The 19,288-nt window shown below is 33.2% G+C and overlaps 1 protein-coding gene across 3 annotated transcripts in view; it reads left to right on the top strand.

Moving 5' to 3' along the window:
* Positions 1 to 2,135: 2,135 nt before the first annotated feature.
* The window catches only part of LOC145268667 (tyrosine-protein phosphatase non-receptor type 23-like), a 144,856-nt gene continuing 127,703 nt past the window's right edge, over positions 2,136 to 19,288 (top strand). For all 3 annotated transcript variants that reach the window (XM_080124154.1, XM_080124155.1, XM_080124156.1), the window contains exons 1-2: positions 2,136 to 2,279; positions 16,172 to 16,246. In XM_080124154.1, the coding sequence (XP_079980280.1) occupies positions 2,193 to 2,279; positions 16,172 to 16,246 (162 nt within the window). In that variant the 5' untranslated portion in view covers positions 2,136 to 2,192. The remainder of the gene's footprint in view (positions 2,280 to 16,171; positions 16,247 to 19,288) is intronic.

The raw sequence follows: 19,288 nt of genomic DNA on the forward strand, positions 1-19,288 counted from the left end.
TAGAAAAATCAAATTTTATGACTAACCTGTGAGCGACGATCTTGCAACAGAAAACAGTCTGAAGGAAAAAGTGGAGAAAACTCCAAACAATTCAAACTTTTGCAAGATTTAGGAAACGTTGCATCCCTCTGCCTGTTCTACAAGTATTTTAATAGTGAATGCTCTGACGAACTGCAAACATTTGTGCCCCCACGACGTAGACACCCTTGACAAACCCGACAGGCAGCTAAATCCCACCCCCACACAGTAGAGATCCCTAGATGTAAAAGATCTTTCTATTCCAGTAGTTTCTTCCCCAGAACCGCTAGACTCTGGAATTCCATTCCAGGTTCCTGCTTCCCTAACTGTACTGACATGCAGAAGTTCAAGTGAAATGTGAACCGACATCTTGCTTCCAAAATCCCAACATAGGGCCCCAGTAGTTGCTGCCCCTGATAGTAGCCCCCTACACCAAAGTGGCAATGTGCCTTGTTTGGCGTGAAAATGTAATAAAAAAAAAAAGCCTTTCTTTACATGGGGAGGGAAAAGGACATTGGAAAAACTTAGATTCACTTAAAAATGATTGGGTTGTTTTACAATAGACCGAGGTATGAAAAAGTGATACCCCCCCCCAACTATATAACAAATAAATGTTACCAAAGGCAAGATAAGTTACTCTTCTACCTACCTGGATAAGTTTTTTGTGTGTTAACTGATTTTAATGTGCGTTTTGAGTGTGAACCACAAGTAGTGTTAAGAAAATAGCATACCCCAAAAAAGTTATTTAAATTTATTTAGTAGTTTTATTTTTAAATAAGAAAGTCAAATTTTATGGTTAATCACTGAGCGGCGATTTCCCAACAGAAAACAGTCTGAAGGAAAAAAGTAGCGAGAACTCCAAATAATTCAAACTTTTGCAAGATTTTTGGAAGCCATTCTTAACATGAGGAGGGGAAAGGGCATGGTAAAAACTCAGATTTTATTAAAAATTATTGGGTTTGTTTTACAGTAGACCAAAGTATGAAAAACTGGTAAAACAACAAGAAAAAACAACAACTAATAAACAAATAAATATTACCAAAGACAAGATAAGTTACTCTTCTACCTACCTGGATAAGGCTTTGGTTCTTTTGCTGATTTTGAAGTGTGTTTTAAGTGTGAAACGCAAGTAGTGCTGAGAAAATATTGTGCACCAAAAATGTTTCTTAAATTGATCAAATGGCTAAACTATGAGCAACGATCTCGCAACAGAAAACAGTCTGAAGGAAAAAGGGGAGAGAACATCAAATAATTCAAACTTTTGCAAGATCTGAGAAAGCCATTTTTAATATGATGAGGGGAAGGGGCATTGGAAAAACTCAGATTCCCTTAAAAATGATTGGGTTTGTTTTACAATAGACCAAGGTACGGAAAAGTGGTAAAAACAACAGCAACAACTATATGACAGTTACTCTTCTACCTACTTGGATAGGTTTTGTGTTTTAACTGATTTTAAAGTGCATTTTAAGCGCAAGTAGTGTTAAGTACTTTAGCTAAAAACGAAAACAAACATGACGCCATATTTCGCAAACTTTCACAAAAAGCATTCTACTAGCTACAGCCACTATATAAAATTTCCCCTCACTCTCTATCTGTGCCTGAATCTAAACGTAGATTACATGAACAAAGTTTCTTTCCCAGAACTGCCCGCCTATGGAACACTGTTCCACTGGTCATCCTCCAAATCCAATGTAAACAAGTTCTTGTTGAGCCGTCTCCATAAATAATCAAATTCTACCCAATTCACACCATTAACGATTACGAGACTATCATCTTATATTCATTAACCGTTATTCTAGAGTGGCCTTTGGGCCTTGATAAGTGGCAAATCCCAATTAAAAATAGGTTAAAAGAACAAGGGAGATAACTCAAAATAATTCAAACTTGCAAAATTTTAAAAAGGCATTCTTAACAGGGGGGAAGCATTGGAAAAAAACCCAACTAATTGTCTTAAAAAATGATTTTCTTTCCTGTAATTATTATTATTATTTTTTTTTAATTAGGTTGAATTCTGGACTTGAACCTTATTTTATTAACTACTATACAAACGTGTATGATCTTTTTTTTATTATTATTATTATTTTATTTATTTATTTATTTATTCAAGTAAAAGCCGACGTAATCTCGCGTTATTTCGTCGATGCGAGAAATCACGCGAGAGTTCAGACGCCAAAATGGAGGCCGTACCTCGAATGCCAATGTTATGTTTCTCTCTCAAACACAGTCCTGAATATGTCGAGTTCGGACCCGTTCTTAAAAAGGTGAGCCGTCCACAAAATGTCCATACCTTCACGTGAAGCCGGCGTTTTATTTTTTAAATCGCCATATTTTTAAGATCTGTATCCATTAAAAAAAAATATATATATATATCTTCCTGAGAGTTGCGTTGCGTCGCTTTTATTATGACACACACCTAATTTTCAAGACATTATTTTTGCTTAAGAGACGGAAGACGTGTTTCATTTATTGATTAAAATTATTTATTTTCAGTTTCGTTTTAGATAAATATTAACGTTCTTACATAAATTTGAGATACAAAAACAAAAAACAATCTAAATAATATCGTTTTTTAAATATCCGGGAGAATAAAAAGAAAAATACAAAACAAAACAAAAAATTTAATCGATTGCAAAAATAAATCACCTGTTTTTATTGGTTTCGCTTTGAATTATTATTTAAGTACTTGTTTAGCTCGGTGATCTTTTAAACCAACGCATTTCAGGTGAAAACATTATTACGTATTTACGTGATTTCTTAAAAAAAAAAAAAAAAAAATTAAGTGCTTGCACCCATGGCTACCGATATTGACTCGATTAGAACAGCTGAAGGGAAGGACTACCATGCAAAATTAAACCCGGTTTCCTAAAAAAAAAAAAAAAAAAAAAAAACTGGCACTTATGCACTTATGTTATCGTACTGAAATAATAACATTTAGAAAGTCATTCTTAACATGAAGATTGAAGAGGGGAGTGTTTTGTAATTATTCTGTACTTTCACCTAACAATTTAATAATAAAAAAGGTGTCGTGAAACTTGAATTTAACTTGAAAATACTATTTAAAAAAAAAAAAAAAATAAGCACGGTAACATAAGTGCATAAAGACCAAAACAATCAATGCTTGTTCAAAGAAAATCGACAGATCGATTTAAAAAAAATGTCATTTTAAGTAAAAAAACAAGGTGCTAGTAATGCACTTACTGATCCGCGCTATTTTTTTTTAATCGTATTTCCAAGTTTAATTAAAGTTTTATGTTTTTTTTTATTCAATTGTAAGGTTAAAGTACAGAATAGGCACAAAACACCCTCCCCTCCCCATGTTAAGAATGGCTTTTTAAATAATAACGTTATTATTTCAGCACGGATCAATAAGTGCACGAGTACCAAAAACAATAACACTTACTGAATTGTCGTGTCGAAAATAGTAATATATCCAAAAATTACGAAAATTCATCGCGTAGAACAACTGCTATTGTGTTTTTAGTAAAAAAAAGTCTTTCGATATAGGCTACCTGGCTACAGTGTACGATGGAACAAGAGGGAGAAAGTGATAACCCTAGTTGAAGTAAGCGTCCCTAATGATGCTGGCCTTAATAGAGCAGAGGGGGAGAAAATAGCAAAATAGCAAGGACTTATGTACGACATGAAAAGAAACTGGAATCTTAAGAAGGTATCAATCACCAGTCATTATAGGAGCAACCGGGCTAATGAAAAAGAATATACCAGGTGAACCAAGAGAAATACAAGCAATAGCACTTAAAGGAATCGTTAGAATCTTAAAAGGATCTCTCGGTTGGAGTAACTAAACTAACGGGAGAATGTTTGGCATCCGGTAGAATGCTCCATCCCAGCAAAAACCAAGTGATAAAAAAAATTAAAACAAAATGGAATCTAAATATGCTCCTTGTTTCTGCAATTTTCATTGTCGACTCTAAAACATCTACGAAAAATGCAATTTTCCCCAATTTATGAAAAAAAAAAAAAAAAAAATTGAAGTTGGGAGTGATATTTATATCGTATGAGCTCAGCTTTAGGAGATATTATTGCCAACATGAATGATGATGAGCAATTGTTATTTGGGATTTGTACACAACTAACCAACTAGTTAGATCGTCTGCAGTACGGGTTCGAGCCTGCCTGTCTGCCTACTACCACTTTTTTTTTTTTTTTTGTTCAACACACTCCTCCAAACACCCGGGCAACGCCTGCCTGCACCCAGGCTAGTATATATATATATATATTAGGCACCGCCAAAACTGGGGGGGGGGGGGGCAGGTCAGCCCTTTTTGGTATTATTATACAAACACCGTGACAGCGTTAGGGTTAGGGTTAATTCGCTGTCACGGTGTTTGTATAAATTTACCTACTTTTTGACGGACCGTCTTTTTAAAAATCTACCAAAAATCAGGTAATTATCCGATCAATACGAAATTTTCAGCGATTATTAGGAGAAGAATTAACTTTATAACAGTGTACTTATTTTTCATAAACGATATTTATATATATATATATTTTTGCTTACAAAACCCCCCCTTGTTTTGAAGTGGGAACAAATATGCTTAAAATAATCATCTGAAACTGAAATCAACATATTGTGTTGTTATTTGAATAATCGATACAAAAAAAAAATTCGATAAATGTTGTGCCCTTTGTGTTAAAAATAGCATCATTTTTTTCGATCCCGTTTGAAAACGTTTGCCGCCTTTCGACTACGGTGGACCAAACGCGCTGAAATAATTTTTTTTTATTCTGCTTTAAATTGCCCCCCCCCCCATTTTGGGGAGCCTGGCCCCCACACACATACACATTAAAACCAAACGCATACAAATGGTCACTCATCTGGTACTGGCCAGCCTCAGCTTAATAATACATTGAAATTTTCGTCACTGAAAAATAAGTTTGTTTTGGCCTGTTTGGTCTTCCATAGTTTGCTTTTTATCAAACGAAAACGTAAACAGAGTCGATCTGAACTCTACGTCAACGCGAAATATCTGGTTACCTATATGAATAAGTGGAATTATTTGAAATTCAGGTACTTATATTATAATATTTTTGCATATTCTCTTAGAAAATCATCCTAAATCTTAGTTAGACAATAAATAAATTAATTAATTATTTCAAAACCCCTTTTTTTAAATACTTTAAGTACGTTTTTTGTGCAAGACAAAAAATGTCAATTGTTAACTTTTTGGGAAAATTTAACATTTAAAATTGAATTAAAAATAGTAGAAAAAAGTTTTACATTATTCTGTTTTCTATATGATAAAATTCAGGGTTTTATCTTTCTGGAAAAAAAAAAGTTACTCAGAAATAATGGATTCTAATAAATCTAATTTCGTTTTAAAAAACAACAACAACTTGATTTTGCGGCCATTTTTGGCGGTGCCTAAATATATATATATATATATATATTGTATTGGTAGTAATTATTTGTAAGTGTGTCCACCAAAAGAGTGCTCAATGTTTAGACAGAGCCAAAATAAGTGAATTTAGTTTACAAACAAATGGCTACACATAAGCATACATGTTTCAGCGAAAACCCAGTACGGGAATCGCTTCGTCAGGCCAAGGACATCTTATGTGTAGCCATTTGTTTGTAAACTAAATTCACTTATATATATGTGGTTTGTTCAAAAAGTAAAGCCCCTTATTTTTTTTACTTAAAAACTGAAGAGCTACGAAGACGGAAGTGGGACCATTAAAACAGGCGACCTTTTCTGCTCTAGACTGCTACAGCATCTCACATATTCTGTACGAGTATTCAAAATGCCAAACGAAAAAATTACAAGACGCTGTTTATAAGTATAAATCCTAGTACTGAAAAATATTATGAGAAAAGGCGATAATTTGAATGTGACTGGATCCCTGGGGCCAACTGTTCCATATCTCCACCCCATCCAATCCTGCACACCAGTGCTGCTTACTCTTGCTCACAATCTGATTAATTACGCAAAACCTGCTTATCTCATGAGGACTTTGTGTTTACTAACTATTGCGTCCCTTATTTTATCCTTTTGTTTCTGACAAAGGGGGAAGAATTGCTGTTTTCTGGGTCAGAAATCTATCTATCTAACACTTCTACACTTATCGTTTCTGATTATTTTTTTTTTAGCTTCTTACATCAAGTGGTTTAATGCCTTGCTTGTAGCAATTTAATTTAAAATAAAGTTTTTTTTAATCAATAACTGAGTGTTCAATTTCGTTTAGGTACATTGAAATCAATACCAATTTGCTAAAATCAATTTTAACCTTTGTCGTTTCTGATTTTTCTATTGTTTTCCTTTTAAAAAAATGTCTGTAATTGCTGTCATCCTTTTTAAAACTAATGCTATATTTATTGATTATATCCGTCTTGGGGTGGGTATTTACTAGTGTGTGTATATATATATATATATATATATATATATATATATATATGTATGTATATATATAAAAGAGTAAATGGTAGTTTGCTTGAAACATTGCTGATAAAGGAATATACAGAAGTTTTAAAAGCGAAAAGCAATGCGGAAAGAACCGGAATCATTAGAGTAAAGAAAAGAAAAACGAACAAACAAATACACGGGTACTACTCAAACATACTAGTCTATTTGTTTGTTCGGTCCTTTCCGCATTGCTTTTGGCTTTTAAAACTTATATATATATATATAATTTGAAGTTGCTATTTTTCAAAAGTAGGGTAACCAATGAAATATAACGAGGTTAATACAAGAGTACTCGATACGGAAGTAGAGCAAGTTACATTTTCAATTTGTCTTTACATAAGCAGTAATTTGTTGCTACACAGTCATGAGCATATTTCGGTCTTCTAGTGTTTAGCAACTAGAGACATCTCCAGGCAACAATGCTTATTTACGAAAGCGGAATTTGTGTTTAGGCACAGATAAAGAGTGGGGAAAATTATTGGCAGTGGTTTCAGCTAGACTGGTGTTTTTCGTGAAAGATTGGCAAGGGGGGGACCAGAGATTGGAGCTCAGACAAGCACTTGCCATGGAAATAACAATAAAACAAAGACAGGCTCGCAACGTCTCTTCTGTGGGAGAGAGGTTGCAGGGAAGAGAAAAGGGCATCCCCCACTCAGCGACAAAATCTATTTTGTACTCTGTCAAGGCATGATAGGCTGTTTTTAGCAGTCCCTGCCCAGATGTGGCAGCAGTACTCCATCAGTGTTATCAGCATAGATGTCAATGAATGATTTAAGTATGTGTTTTGGGAGATCATTGATGGCGGTCAGGAAGAGAGTTGGGCCCAGGATGGATCCCTGAGTGACTCCAGCATTAATACTGTGGGCCTCTGATTTCTGCCCATCAACCACTACTCTTATGAGCCTATCAGAGAGAAATGATTTAATAATTGAGAAAACATTTCCAGTTATACTGTAGCTGAAAATCTTGTGAAGTAGGTCTTTATACCATACCTTATTGAAGGCCTTTGATATGTCAAGAGCAATTGCCCTAGAAAGGAAGCCTTTGTTGGGAGATTCATTAATCCTATGAGATATAAGTGTTAGCACATCTGCTGTAAATCTGGCAGAACGGAAACCATATTGCATGTCACTGAGAAGATTATTTCTGCTGAGGTGGTTGTTATCTGTGCTTTTGTGGGAAATGTTTATCCAGAAAACTAAGGAAGATTAATATTCAGTGAAAATGGGGGGGGGGGGCGAATTATATCCCACCTTCTTCTTTTTTATTTTGTTGTTGATTATGAGTCCTTTGGAATTTATATTCTCGCTAGATTAGTCATTCTTGTTATCTTAAAAACTAACTCCTGTTTGAAACGGTGTCGTGATCATCTAACACGTTCATTTGAATATCGATACAAGTATAAAATTGTCGTAGACTCTTGTAAATTCAATATGTTATTGCTATACATCTTATGAGATGATTGACCAATTTTTATGATCTCGGGCTCAAATGAACAGCCACAGCAGGAATTGGAATACACCCTACCAAAGCCTGATTGTCACAGCTGGTGAATTTCAAAAATGCAATCTGGACGTGAGGACACTTTAGAAGAACGATATGCAATAAAATTCTGTTTTAAACTTGAAAAAAAATGCCACAGAAACGTATGGAATGCTTCAGACTGCTTTTGGACCATCTTGCATGAATGGAGCATCAGTTTTTGAGTGGCATAAGAGATTAAAAGAAGGCAAGTTTGTGAGGGATGATGAGGTGTGGAAGGAAGAAGGAAGTCAGAACACCAGAGTTGATTGGCCAAATAAAGAATTTCATGGATAAGGATCATTGTGTATCTATAGAGACAATGAGTGCACAGTTTGATGGCTGTGTTGGAACTCTACATACAATTATTTGCAAAGAATTGACGATGTGAAAGATTTGCGCGAATGCACCTGTCCACAACTCCATCTTTGTCACAGACCATTTGACCAAGATGGGCATCAAGATATTTCCTCATCCTCCTTATTACCCAGGCCTTGCTCTCTGTGACTTTGGGTTATTCTCTAAACTCAAGGAAAACCTTAGAGGATGTCGTTGTGTGACAATTGAGGAAATGAAAGGAGCTGTGACAAGGGTCATTGACACGCTCACACGAGGACTTTCTTAGAACTGCACGCCTGTGGAACTCTGTTCCGTCTGTCTGCTTCCCACCTGACTACAACTTGGATGTCTTCAAGTCCAACGTTAACAAATTCCTAATGAACCGCCCCCCCCCTTAAGTAAACACTTCATCAAATCTCCACACTAACGTACTAATAACCCTTATCCCTGAGTGGCTTCCGGGCCTTGATAAGTGGTGACCACCGTGTAAAAAAAAAAAAAAAAAAAAGAGGACTTCCATGGAGCTTTCCAGAAGTTGTTAGAATGGTATAACAAGCCGGAGGAGAGTACTTCAAAGGGGACTCGAGTTTGGTGTGTGTACTATCAATAAAAGTGCCCATAGGAGAAAAGTCTGGAAACTTATTGAAGGTACCTTGTATATACTTACTTTGGATTTTAAAAACTTCTCCAATTGATTTATTCGTTGCCTTGGATTTTACGATTGTGCCTATATTTCTTTTCTGCATTTACGCCATGGAATATCCTTGTTTTATCTTTACTTTTTAGGCTTTTATCCAGGCTTTTTAGTTTTTCAATATATGTTAAATTGCAAAATTTCCAACTAATAAATTTTATTTTGCTAAAAACATTTCCATTGAGATGAGCCATTTATTTAAAATCCATGGATTAAGGAAAACTCTTTAAAATTTTGTATTCCTTGTTGAAAAATAAATTTCTCATACTTTTTTAATTTAACTGAATTTAGCTGCAAATTTTCATCTATATCTATAAAAGTGAGAATGCGTGTGTGTGAAGACACTTCTCAACCTACGTACTCAATGAATTTTTGATCTACAGATTTGAAATTTGCTATATAAGGTATTCAGACATGTGGAAAGCTTTTTAATTGGTTTTTATCTGGAAAAAAGAGCTGTTAAGGGCAAAAAATTGGTACATAGGGGTCATTGGATTTTTATCTGTTTGTCAATTGTTTAACAAATGCACATGCGTAAATCGTAGGTTTGAAAACACTTTTTAAGGACTGTCAAATTGGCCTAATGGTTATCGTACTTGACTCACTATCTTTAGGTTGTGATCTCAGCGTGAGGTATTTTTTTTACTTACAAGAAGTGAACTGTTTTGAAAAAAAATAATATTCGTTTCAGTTTTTTTTTTTTTTTTTTTTTTTTAATTATACTTCATTTTTTTTTTTTTTTTTAATTATACTTCATTTTTTTTTTTTTTTTTTTCTAAGGAATTTCAGTTTTTTTCGTTTTTTTGTTTTTTTTTTTTGTTTTTTAAATTTTACTTCATTTTTTTTTTTTTTTTTAATTATACTTCATTTTTTTTTTTTTTTTTTTTTTTTTCTAAGGAATTTAACGTTACGTTTAATACCTACGATATTTGTTTATAATAAAAAGAAATCAGCATGAATTAAAATAATTAATATTTATGTGTATTTTATTATCAGAAAACATCAGGTGGACTGTTAGTATGTGTGTGTGTATGTATATATATATGTATAATTGTTCTACGTGACTTCATGTATACCACAAATAAAAAGCACGGATTTCCGAAACGATCGTACAGATAATTGACTTTGTTGTTGTTCCTTCTTATGAAACTGATTTTTAATTTAATTAAAATTTGATTTTTAAATTTTAAAAATTAAAAAAACATTTTTTTTTTAAATTTTTAAATTATAAATCACATTACTTATATATATATATATATATATATATATATATATATATATATATATATATATATTAAGTGAACGTGTCTGTATCTGTGTGTCTGTCTGTGTACATTTCTCCACGCAATGACTCTGTCAATTTTAAGTCTACAGAGATATGCAGGGTACTGAGATTTGGGAAAATCAATGTGATCGGTTTTCGGCCAGAAATTTAGCTGTTAAGGGGTCAAAGTTCAACGATTTGACCTTTGAGAACTCTACCAGACTCCTCTGACAATTTTGGGTCTAAACACTTGAAATTTTAGATATAGGTTCATTGGACATGGATCTAACTTAATAACTTGATTTGAGCCCAAAAAATAAATGTTAAGGGGTCAAAGTTAAAAAAATTGACCTTTTTTTTTTTTTTTGCTCAGCATACACCTCCAAACACACCGGTAATGCCGGCACCCATGCTAGTATATATATATTTTCAGAATGTGAGAGATTATATAAACATTTGAATAGAGTATCTATATATATATATATATATATATAGAATATGAGAGATTATATAATTATGCTTTGATAAACATTTGAATAGAGTATATATATTATATATATATATACTCTATTTATCAAAGCATAATTATATAATCTCTCATATTCTATATATATATATATATATATATATATATAACTACTTCATTTACTCACATGAAATTAATATATGAAAGTATAAATTTATGCGTAAACTTTAAGTATTTATTTCAACAGTGCTCAATACGTAGGTAGAGTTAGGTCGTAAGTTATCAATATATATGGCGTTTAAGCTACACTGAATATTCCGTGTTTCATCCACTCTACGATTCTTCAGGCTTATATATATATATATATATATATATATATATATATATATATTCGTATCCCTGTCTGTTCGTTTTTTTACAATTTGATTAATATATACAAAAGGTTCCCTACTGTAATCTCTCATTTATTTCTATATATAGTATCATTCTTGCAAGCTAGATATAATTAAGAGATCATCTCATTTGCATATTACATTAAGAAAAATCGATTTTATCAAATAGCGGTATCTTAGTTAATATTTCTAGCGAGAGATTTGTTCTAAGTGTTCTATTTAAAATCGTTATTCAATAAATTTTAAGCAATAATTATATTGATAACATATTTAATTAAATTTATTTGGAATTATCATTCCAACATCGATTTTTAAAAAAAATATTTATTTTAGAGTTATTTGCCAATTAGGACCATAAACAAAAAATAAAAACTATCACCTAATAAAATAATTTGGTTATCTCAAATTTCTAGCTTAAAAAAATAATTCCAAGTAGATAGAAAAATGTTTGGCTTTTATTGTTTTTTTAAATATTCAAAAAAAAAACGCTTACGAAAAATTGAAAAAAAAGATTTCATGTGTTTGTTTTTATTATTCTATAAATGGCTATACAGAAATCGGTAAATTTTTTTACGATGTGACCCACCTAAAAAAATAAAGATCTACTTTTTTGGCCCAACATGTTTAAATAGCCTTTATAAATGATATGTAAGAAATTTTGAAAAGAAAAAAAATGAACATTTTAGAGTGGTGGATCACTTTTCCATATTAATTGAACGTAAAATGAGCACCAACTTTTTTGGCCCCCAAGTGTTCAACAAGACATGTCATCTCTAGCATTTTTTCAAGTTTGGCGATTGAATGAGGGAGGGGGCAAAACTTGACAAATACAATTTGTTTTTTTGTTTTTTTTTGTGGTGGGGGGAGGGATTACATTTAAAACATAAAATAACGATAAATTTAATTAATTTTTATAAGACCACTATGTACTTTCACCTAACAATTTCATAAACAAAACGAACCCCAAAATATGACAAATTACATTGTTGGGGGGGGGGGCATTACAATGACGAAAAATTTAATTTAATTGTTTTTGGAATTAATTTTTGGTAGATCTTAATTTTTTTTAGGGGTTCTGCCTACTTGGCTAATTTATTTATTTTTATTGACGATCGCACGGGCATTCGCTGCTATTTTTATTGAAACCAAAGTTCTGATGATTTATTTTTAATTATTTATTTTATTTTGGGGAGGGGGTTCTTTCCAGTGCTCAATATCCGGAGAATAGTTTCTTCTCTTTGTATCCCTTCTGCCGAAATATCTGGTGGAGAGGGTATCACATACTTCTTTTTTGGGGCAATGTTTTTATCCGTTCTTTTATTTTGGGAATTGGGGTGGGGGGTATCCGCGTTGCCCATGATGAAAATGATTAGTATAGCAGGTCTGTTCCAAACGGAACTTCATGTCAACCCAGGCAACGCCGGGTACCCATGCTAGTATATATATATATATATATATATATATATTTTTACTTGATTCTTCCAGCCTTGACAAACGTGTTTTAAATATTCTCTCCAGTGCTTTTTCTTTTAATGATTTGGAATTTATTCCATTTGCGATTTTCTCCAAGGAACTCTACCTTTTGGAAATTTTTAATTTGACCGTTTTGGATTTTACCATTCTTGGATTTTTTACCCTTCACCGGACTATCCATTCATGTGAAATCTTTTTATCATTTTTCTTTTACCTCCTATTCCCCTTACCTCACCCTTTTTTTAACCAAGTAAGATCTGTGACTTACTTGTAGTTTTATTAAATACTTTTACATGCAAAATCTGATCCCGCATTTTGCTAATTCCTGCCCTCTGATGAGAAGGAGAGTATTTCTTCGAAACTCCGCGGATTAAGGACTATCCACTTATCTTGTGCTTCCTTTTTTAAAATTAAATATATTTTTAACTCTTTTTCAAGATGTCTTTTAACATGTTTTATTAATCATTTGTTCATATATATATATATATATATATATATATATATATATATATATATGCACACACACACACACACCCATTTCAGTTATTAGTAATATCTAGAACATCAGGGTTCAACAAGACTGGATAGAAATCAGTTAGTTACAACTTTTCAGAAAGTTTTATAAAAATCCAAGGCATCAATTTCTTTTTTAATAAACACAAAAGTGTCAATTTTAGCCATCTTTATTTGAAAGGCACCACTAGGGGGGCAATCAGAGTTTTCCCGGAAATCCGTTCTGTTACATTTTTTACTCATATCATGTTTAATGTTTGTGCAAAATTTAAAAGATTTCCAAAGCGTAGTTATTGAGAAAAGTGCGGACGGACGAACAGACAAGGGTGAATTTACAGGTCCACCCTTTTGTCGGGGGACCAAAAAAAAAGAAATGACTTGGGTTTTATCAGCTAGAATCGAAACAAAAACTTTGAATGCTCCAGCTATGTTTGCTACCGTTTATAAAACTAAACCACTTTAAGTTATGATTAGTTTTATGCATGCATAAACTAATAGAAATATTGGCAAGTTGGAATGAACATTTTGCATTTCAACTTGCAGATTTCTGTACGCGTTATTCAGCCCCTCTCTCTTGGGTAGGGTCCAAAAAAAGTCTTCGATCTAATAAGTCCCACTTTGTCAACGAAGCTCCAACACCTGTCCCATCGCCACAATGTTGCATCTCTGTGCCTGTTCTACAAGTTTTCGGGGTTAAAGGTTCAATCTTCAGTACAGGCGATACAAAGAATATAATTGCAAACTACTTTATTTCTACCAGGTAATGGCTGATAGAACGAAAACAAGCTACTCCTTATTCTAATTCTATGTTGATTTCAGGGGTCAACAAGACACACCTGAAGAAGGTCGTAGGTTACATTAGCTGAAATATTATGCGATTAACATTCAAGAATTCTAAATAATATCGGATTTGATTTTCTATTCTAAGTCTGTGTTTCAACATTTTGTTGGATTTTATTCAAATATCTACGAGGTGCCTTCAGTAAGTTTCTAGACTTTTTTTGTAGGGACATTTTTATTGATAGTGCACTGATGAAATTCTAGTCCCCTACAGAATTCTACGGCTGCAATGCACTTATATCATTCCAACAACTTCTGGAAGGCCCCATAGAAGTTCTCTTGTGTGAGCGTGTCAGTGAGCTTTGTCACAGCCTCTTTAATTCCTTCAGTTGTCTCATGACGACAGCCTCTAAGGTTTTCCTTGAGCTTAGGGAATAACTAAAAGTCACAAGGAGCAATGTCTGGACTATAGGGAGGGTGAGGAACTGTCTTGATGCCCATCTTAGTCAAATAGTCTGTGATCTTCTCTGAGCACCCTTAAGACAAACTTTGTGCAAATCTTCCACATCTTCAGTTCCTCAGAAATAATTGTGTGTACAGTTCCCACACTGACATCAATCTGTGCACTTATTGTCTCTATAGACACACGACGGTTCTTATCGATAAAATTCTTTGTTTGGCCAATCAATTCTGGTGTTCTGACTTCTTTACTCCTCTCATCATCCCTCAAAGACTGCCTGCCTTCCTTGAATCTCTTATGCCACTCAAAAACTGATGCTCGATTTGTGCAAGATAGTCCAAAAGCAGTCTGAAGCATTCCATACATTTCTGTGGCATTTTTTTTCATGTTTAAAACATTATTTTATTGCATATCGTTCTTCTAATGTGTCCTCATATCTAGATTGCATTTTTTGAAATTCACCAGCTGTGACAATCAGGCTTTAGTAGGGTGTATTCCAATTCCTGCTGTAACTGCTTATTTGAACCTGAAATCATAAAAAAAATTGGTCAGTCATCTCATAAGATGTATAGCAATAACATACTGAATTTTAAAGAGTCAACAACAATTTTCAACGCCTGTACAAAAAAGTCTGGAAACTTATTTAAGGCACTTTGTAAAATAATAAAGAATAATATCTTTTAAAAAAATTATTTGTCCCCCAACAAAAGGAGGGTGGACCTGTAAATTCACCCTTGTCCGTTCGTCCGGCTGCACTTTTCTCAATAACTACATCTTAGAATTTTTTGAAATTTTGCACAAACATTAAACATGACATGAGTAAAAAAGTAACAGAACAAATTTTCCGGGCAAACTCCGGTTGCCCCCTTAGAGGTGGCTTTCGGGTTAAAATGGTTAAAATTGACACTTTTGTGCTTATCAAAAAAAAAATTCTGAAAAGTTGTAATATAATTTTGTTTGTCTATACTTCGCGATAACTCTTGGGGGTGCCCCAGGGGATCTTTTAGGGGTCAATAAAAACATTCCATTTTTGGGACTATTTTACCATATTTGTCCCAAATTTTCTCTGTGTGTCTACTTAGCAGTTTTGCATGGTGCAGAACTCAAATTTACAATTTGTTAAGGCCTAGAACTGCATGATTTGTTTATTGTCACCAAGATTTGATGTCCTTTGGGGACTTTGGGGGGAAAATGCTGAACGTAGTCATTTTTTTTTTATGCCTCATTCACTGTGCACTCATGAGGGACCATGCATGTTGCTTGTTATATTTCTCTTTGTCCGTTTGTTAATTTCACTTTCTTTTTTTTTTTTCGGAAACTACCTGGCCGATTTGGTTGGATTTTTGTTATGATAAGGTGCAGTGAACTATGTATTATGGTATCTGTTCGTAAATTAATTATCGCCAGCTGGTCTTCTATATAATAATTTGATCGCAGAAATTTCCCTGTAGACCAAATTACGAATAGGTTTGCAATGACAGATACCACATACAAATTTATTTCGTCTAAACTTTTACCCACCATCTTATTTAAATTATGAACGCCGCTACAAACACATTTATTAGGGATTAGTATTTAATGCAAAATTCAGCACAAATTTAACCATATTCAGTCATCAATTTGGAATAAAGCACACATTCTAAGTTAGTGGTTTATAACTTTTCCCTTTTTTTAAACAGGCTAAAAAGTTTTTTTTTTTTTTTTTTTAATAATTCGACAAAATGGAAAATTCCAAAAGTGTTTATCGATTTTATTCTAAAAATGATTCTTCTTTTCTATTGATCTCAAATACTTATCTCCTCCACTTTTATTTGTTTTTTTGTTTTCAGATTATTCGAGAACAATATTCTGAAGATCCAGCCCACTACAACAAAGCCTGCAATGACCTGGAACAGCTCCGACAAGTAAGTCATTACCGACTTCTTTCCATCTGGCTTATCACCTCACCCCCAACACTTTGCTGGTTGCTTCCTACCGTTGTTCAATAATTGTCTGATTAATCTTGTCTCTCGCTTGATTGGTTATTGATCGTTATTGTTCATTTTATTGACAGACTGATCTAACTGTAATATCAACAATTTCTTTCATATATATTTTTTAATGATAGATTTAACAAATATATAAATATATAGTCATCTACATACAGTACTGTTTCTCTGTATCACGGCTCATCAGTGCGGCTAGACAAGCAACTACCTCAAGCCAGGATCGAAACCCGACCGTCCAAACGACAGTCAAGGCTTCTCATCAATACGCTATTCGGTTGCTGCTGTGCAGGTAGGGAATTATATATATATATATATATATATATATATATATATATATAGGAGCAAACAGTTAATAAAACATGTTAAAAAACACTTTGAAAAAGAGTTAAAAACATATTTAATCTGGAAAGGAAACATTTGATTAGTGGATAGTCCTTAATCCACGAAGTTTCGAAGAAATACTTTCCTTCTCATCAGAGGGTAGGAATTAGCAAAATGCGGGATCGGATTTTGCATACAAAAGTATTTGATGAAACAACAAGTAAGTCAAAGATCTTACTTGATAACAAAAAGTGGAGCAGAGGGTATATGGTGAAGAAAATATATATAGTGATGGGACAATTCCAATACAATTATCGATTCCAATTCTTTATAAATCTCTAAATATTTAACTATAAAGTTATTTTTTTCTCGATTACCGTAAAAACATAAGTACAGATATTTTGTCAAACATAAACTGGGGGGGGGGGAATCTATAGATTTTAGTTTTATCAATAATTTAAAATCAATAAATATTGATTTTATCATTGCTACCAGCAGTGGAAGATTTTGTTTTAAACAATAAAATCAAAAAAAGAAAGATGATTGAAGTAATCATTTTCGGCATAGAAAAGTAAGCACATTTTTTTTCGACACCAATTTGATATTCCAAAAAGTTGGGGGAGGTGGGTCCGATTCCGCTTTATCGTCCCAAAACTAATGTATGTATGTACTACGAGAAGACATGTCCTGGGACGGGCATAATTAAATATGAAAATCAGATTTTATGAGTATTCAAGGAGTGACAGTCTCGCCCACTATTTTGAAAAAATGTTATGAATAAAGAGATAACCAAACAAGATAGACGTTAAGATTTTTGTTCGTTAGAAGCGCTGGTTTAGTTTAAATAAAATAAAATACATATTAGATACGTTTGAAGCCAAAACAACGCATTATTACAAAATAAGCAGACATTTATTTTGTTTGAAATTTATATTGAAATTCATAAATATATTTTTAAGAAAAGCTTCATCTTCAGTATGTATTTCTTTCTTTTTTATTTTTTTTAATTTTTTTTTTTCCCCATGGTGTTTTTTGGAGCAGAGAATCAGCAAGTAGAAGTCTGTTTGTTGTTTTTACGGTAGATTTTAAATCTCAGAACGGTGCGTTTGGTCACGCGGGATTTACGTTAAGATTTTTGTTCCTTATTTAAACTCAACAAGCGCTTCTAAGGAACAAAAATCTTAATGTAAATCCCGCGTGACCAAACGCACCGTTCTGAGATTTAAGAAAACTACCGTAAAAACAACCAACGGACTTATACTTTCTGATTCTCTGCCCCAACAACAACATGGAAAAAAAAAAAGAAAAAAAGACATACTGAAGATGAAGCTTTTCTTCGAAATATATTTATGAATTTCAATATAAATTTCAAACAAAAAAAATGTCTGTTTATTTTGTAATAATGCGTTGTTTTGGCTTCAAACGTATATAATACGTATTTTATTTTAAACAAGATGGTTTGAAAATATAAAGACAGGTAGGCAGACAGACAGACATATATTAGATTTAGAAATTTATTAAGAATCGGAGTCAGCAATTTAGTACAGAATCAGGAAAAGTATTGGAATCGTCTTATCACAAGTTGATATGTGATAAAACAAAACATCCAAACCAAACACCATGGATAAATATTTGAAGATATTACGAACACTGAGTTTGGCATTAAGTAACCTGAAAAGGGTTGATACAACGTAAAGTAAAATAATCAAACCAATCCAATTGCGTAAACGAAAGATGCTTTTGTTTGTTAAAATATAAACGGTTTATTCTTCTGTGTTCTGTTTGTCGTTGGCCGCATCCTTCCTCCCTCCCCCACGCACGCATACACCATTGTTATTTTTATTGTCGGTTGTTGCTAATCCGCTTCATAATAACAAGAATCTTAGTCCGCATCCTGTTGAGACTAATCTCCAAAGAAACTACGGCGTAGCTCATTTAACGGTTTTCGATTAATAAGAAACATGAAACGGTAAATCCACTCGTTCGCTCACGACAAAACCTATTTTTTACTCCTCTTTTTCTTCAAGTGTCTGGTCTTCGCTTGCAGACATCAATGATCATGGCTCTCCATTCTTCCCTGTTCTCTGCCTTTCTCCGGAGCTTATTGTTGGTGCCCTTTTTATTTTTTTAATTTATTTATTTATTTTATTTATCAATTTAAAGTCACCTCTTATCAAGGCCCAGAGGCCACTCGAGGATAAGGGTTAAAGAGTGTACAGTATAAAAATCATAGTAATCGTTAGTAGTGGAAATTAACTAACTTAAGTGAAAAGACTCATGAACTTGTTTACATTGGACTTGAAGACGACCATATTGTAGTCAGCTGGAAAGCAGGCAAATGGAAGACAGTTCCACAGGCATGCAGTTCTAAGAAAGAAACTTTGTTCATGGAATCTGCATTTAGGTTTAGGCACAGATAAAGAGTAGGGGAAATCATTGATACTGTTTTCAGCTAGACGAGTGTTTCTCGTGAAAGTTTGGTGAGGTGGAGCCATAGATTGGAGCTCAGACGAGCACCTGCCATGAAAATGAAAAATATTTGTTGCAAATTTGTTTAAAACTTTATGTGAATTTTGTGTGTTGTCTTCCTCTGCTCTTGTTTCCGTATTTTTTTGCCATGCTATAACAATTTCTCTA

Source organism: Euprymna scolopes, chromosome 44 (genome assembly GCF_053919585.1).
Source record: "Euprymna scolopes isolate OS-2025 chromosome 44, ASM5391958v1, whole genome shotgun sequence".
NCBI lineage: Eukaryota > Metazoa > Mollusca > Cephalopoda > Sepiida > Sepiolidae > Euprymna > Euprymna scolopes.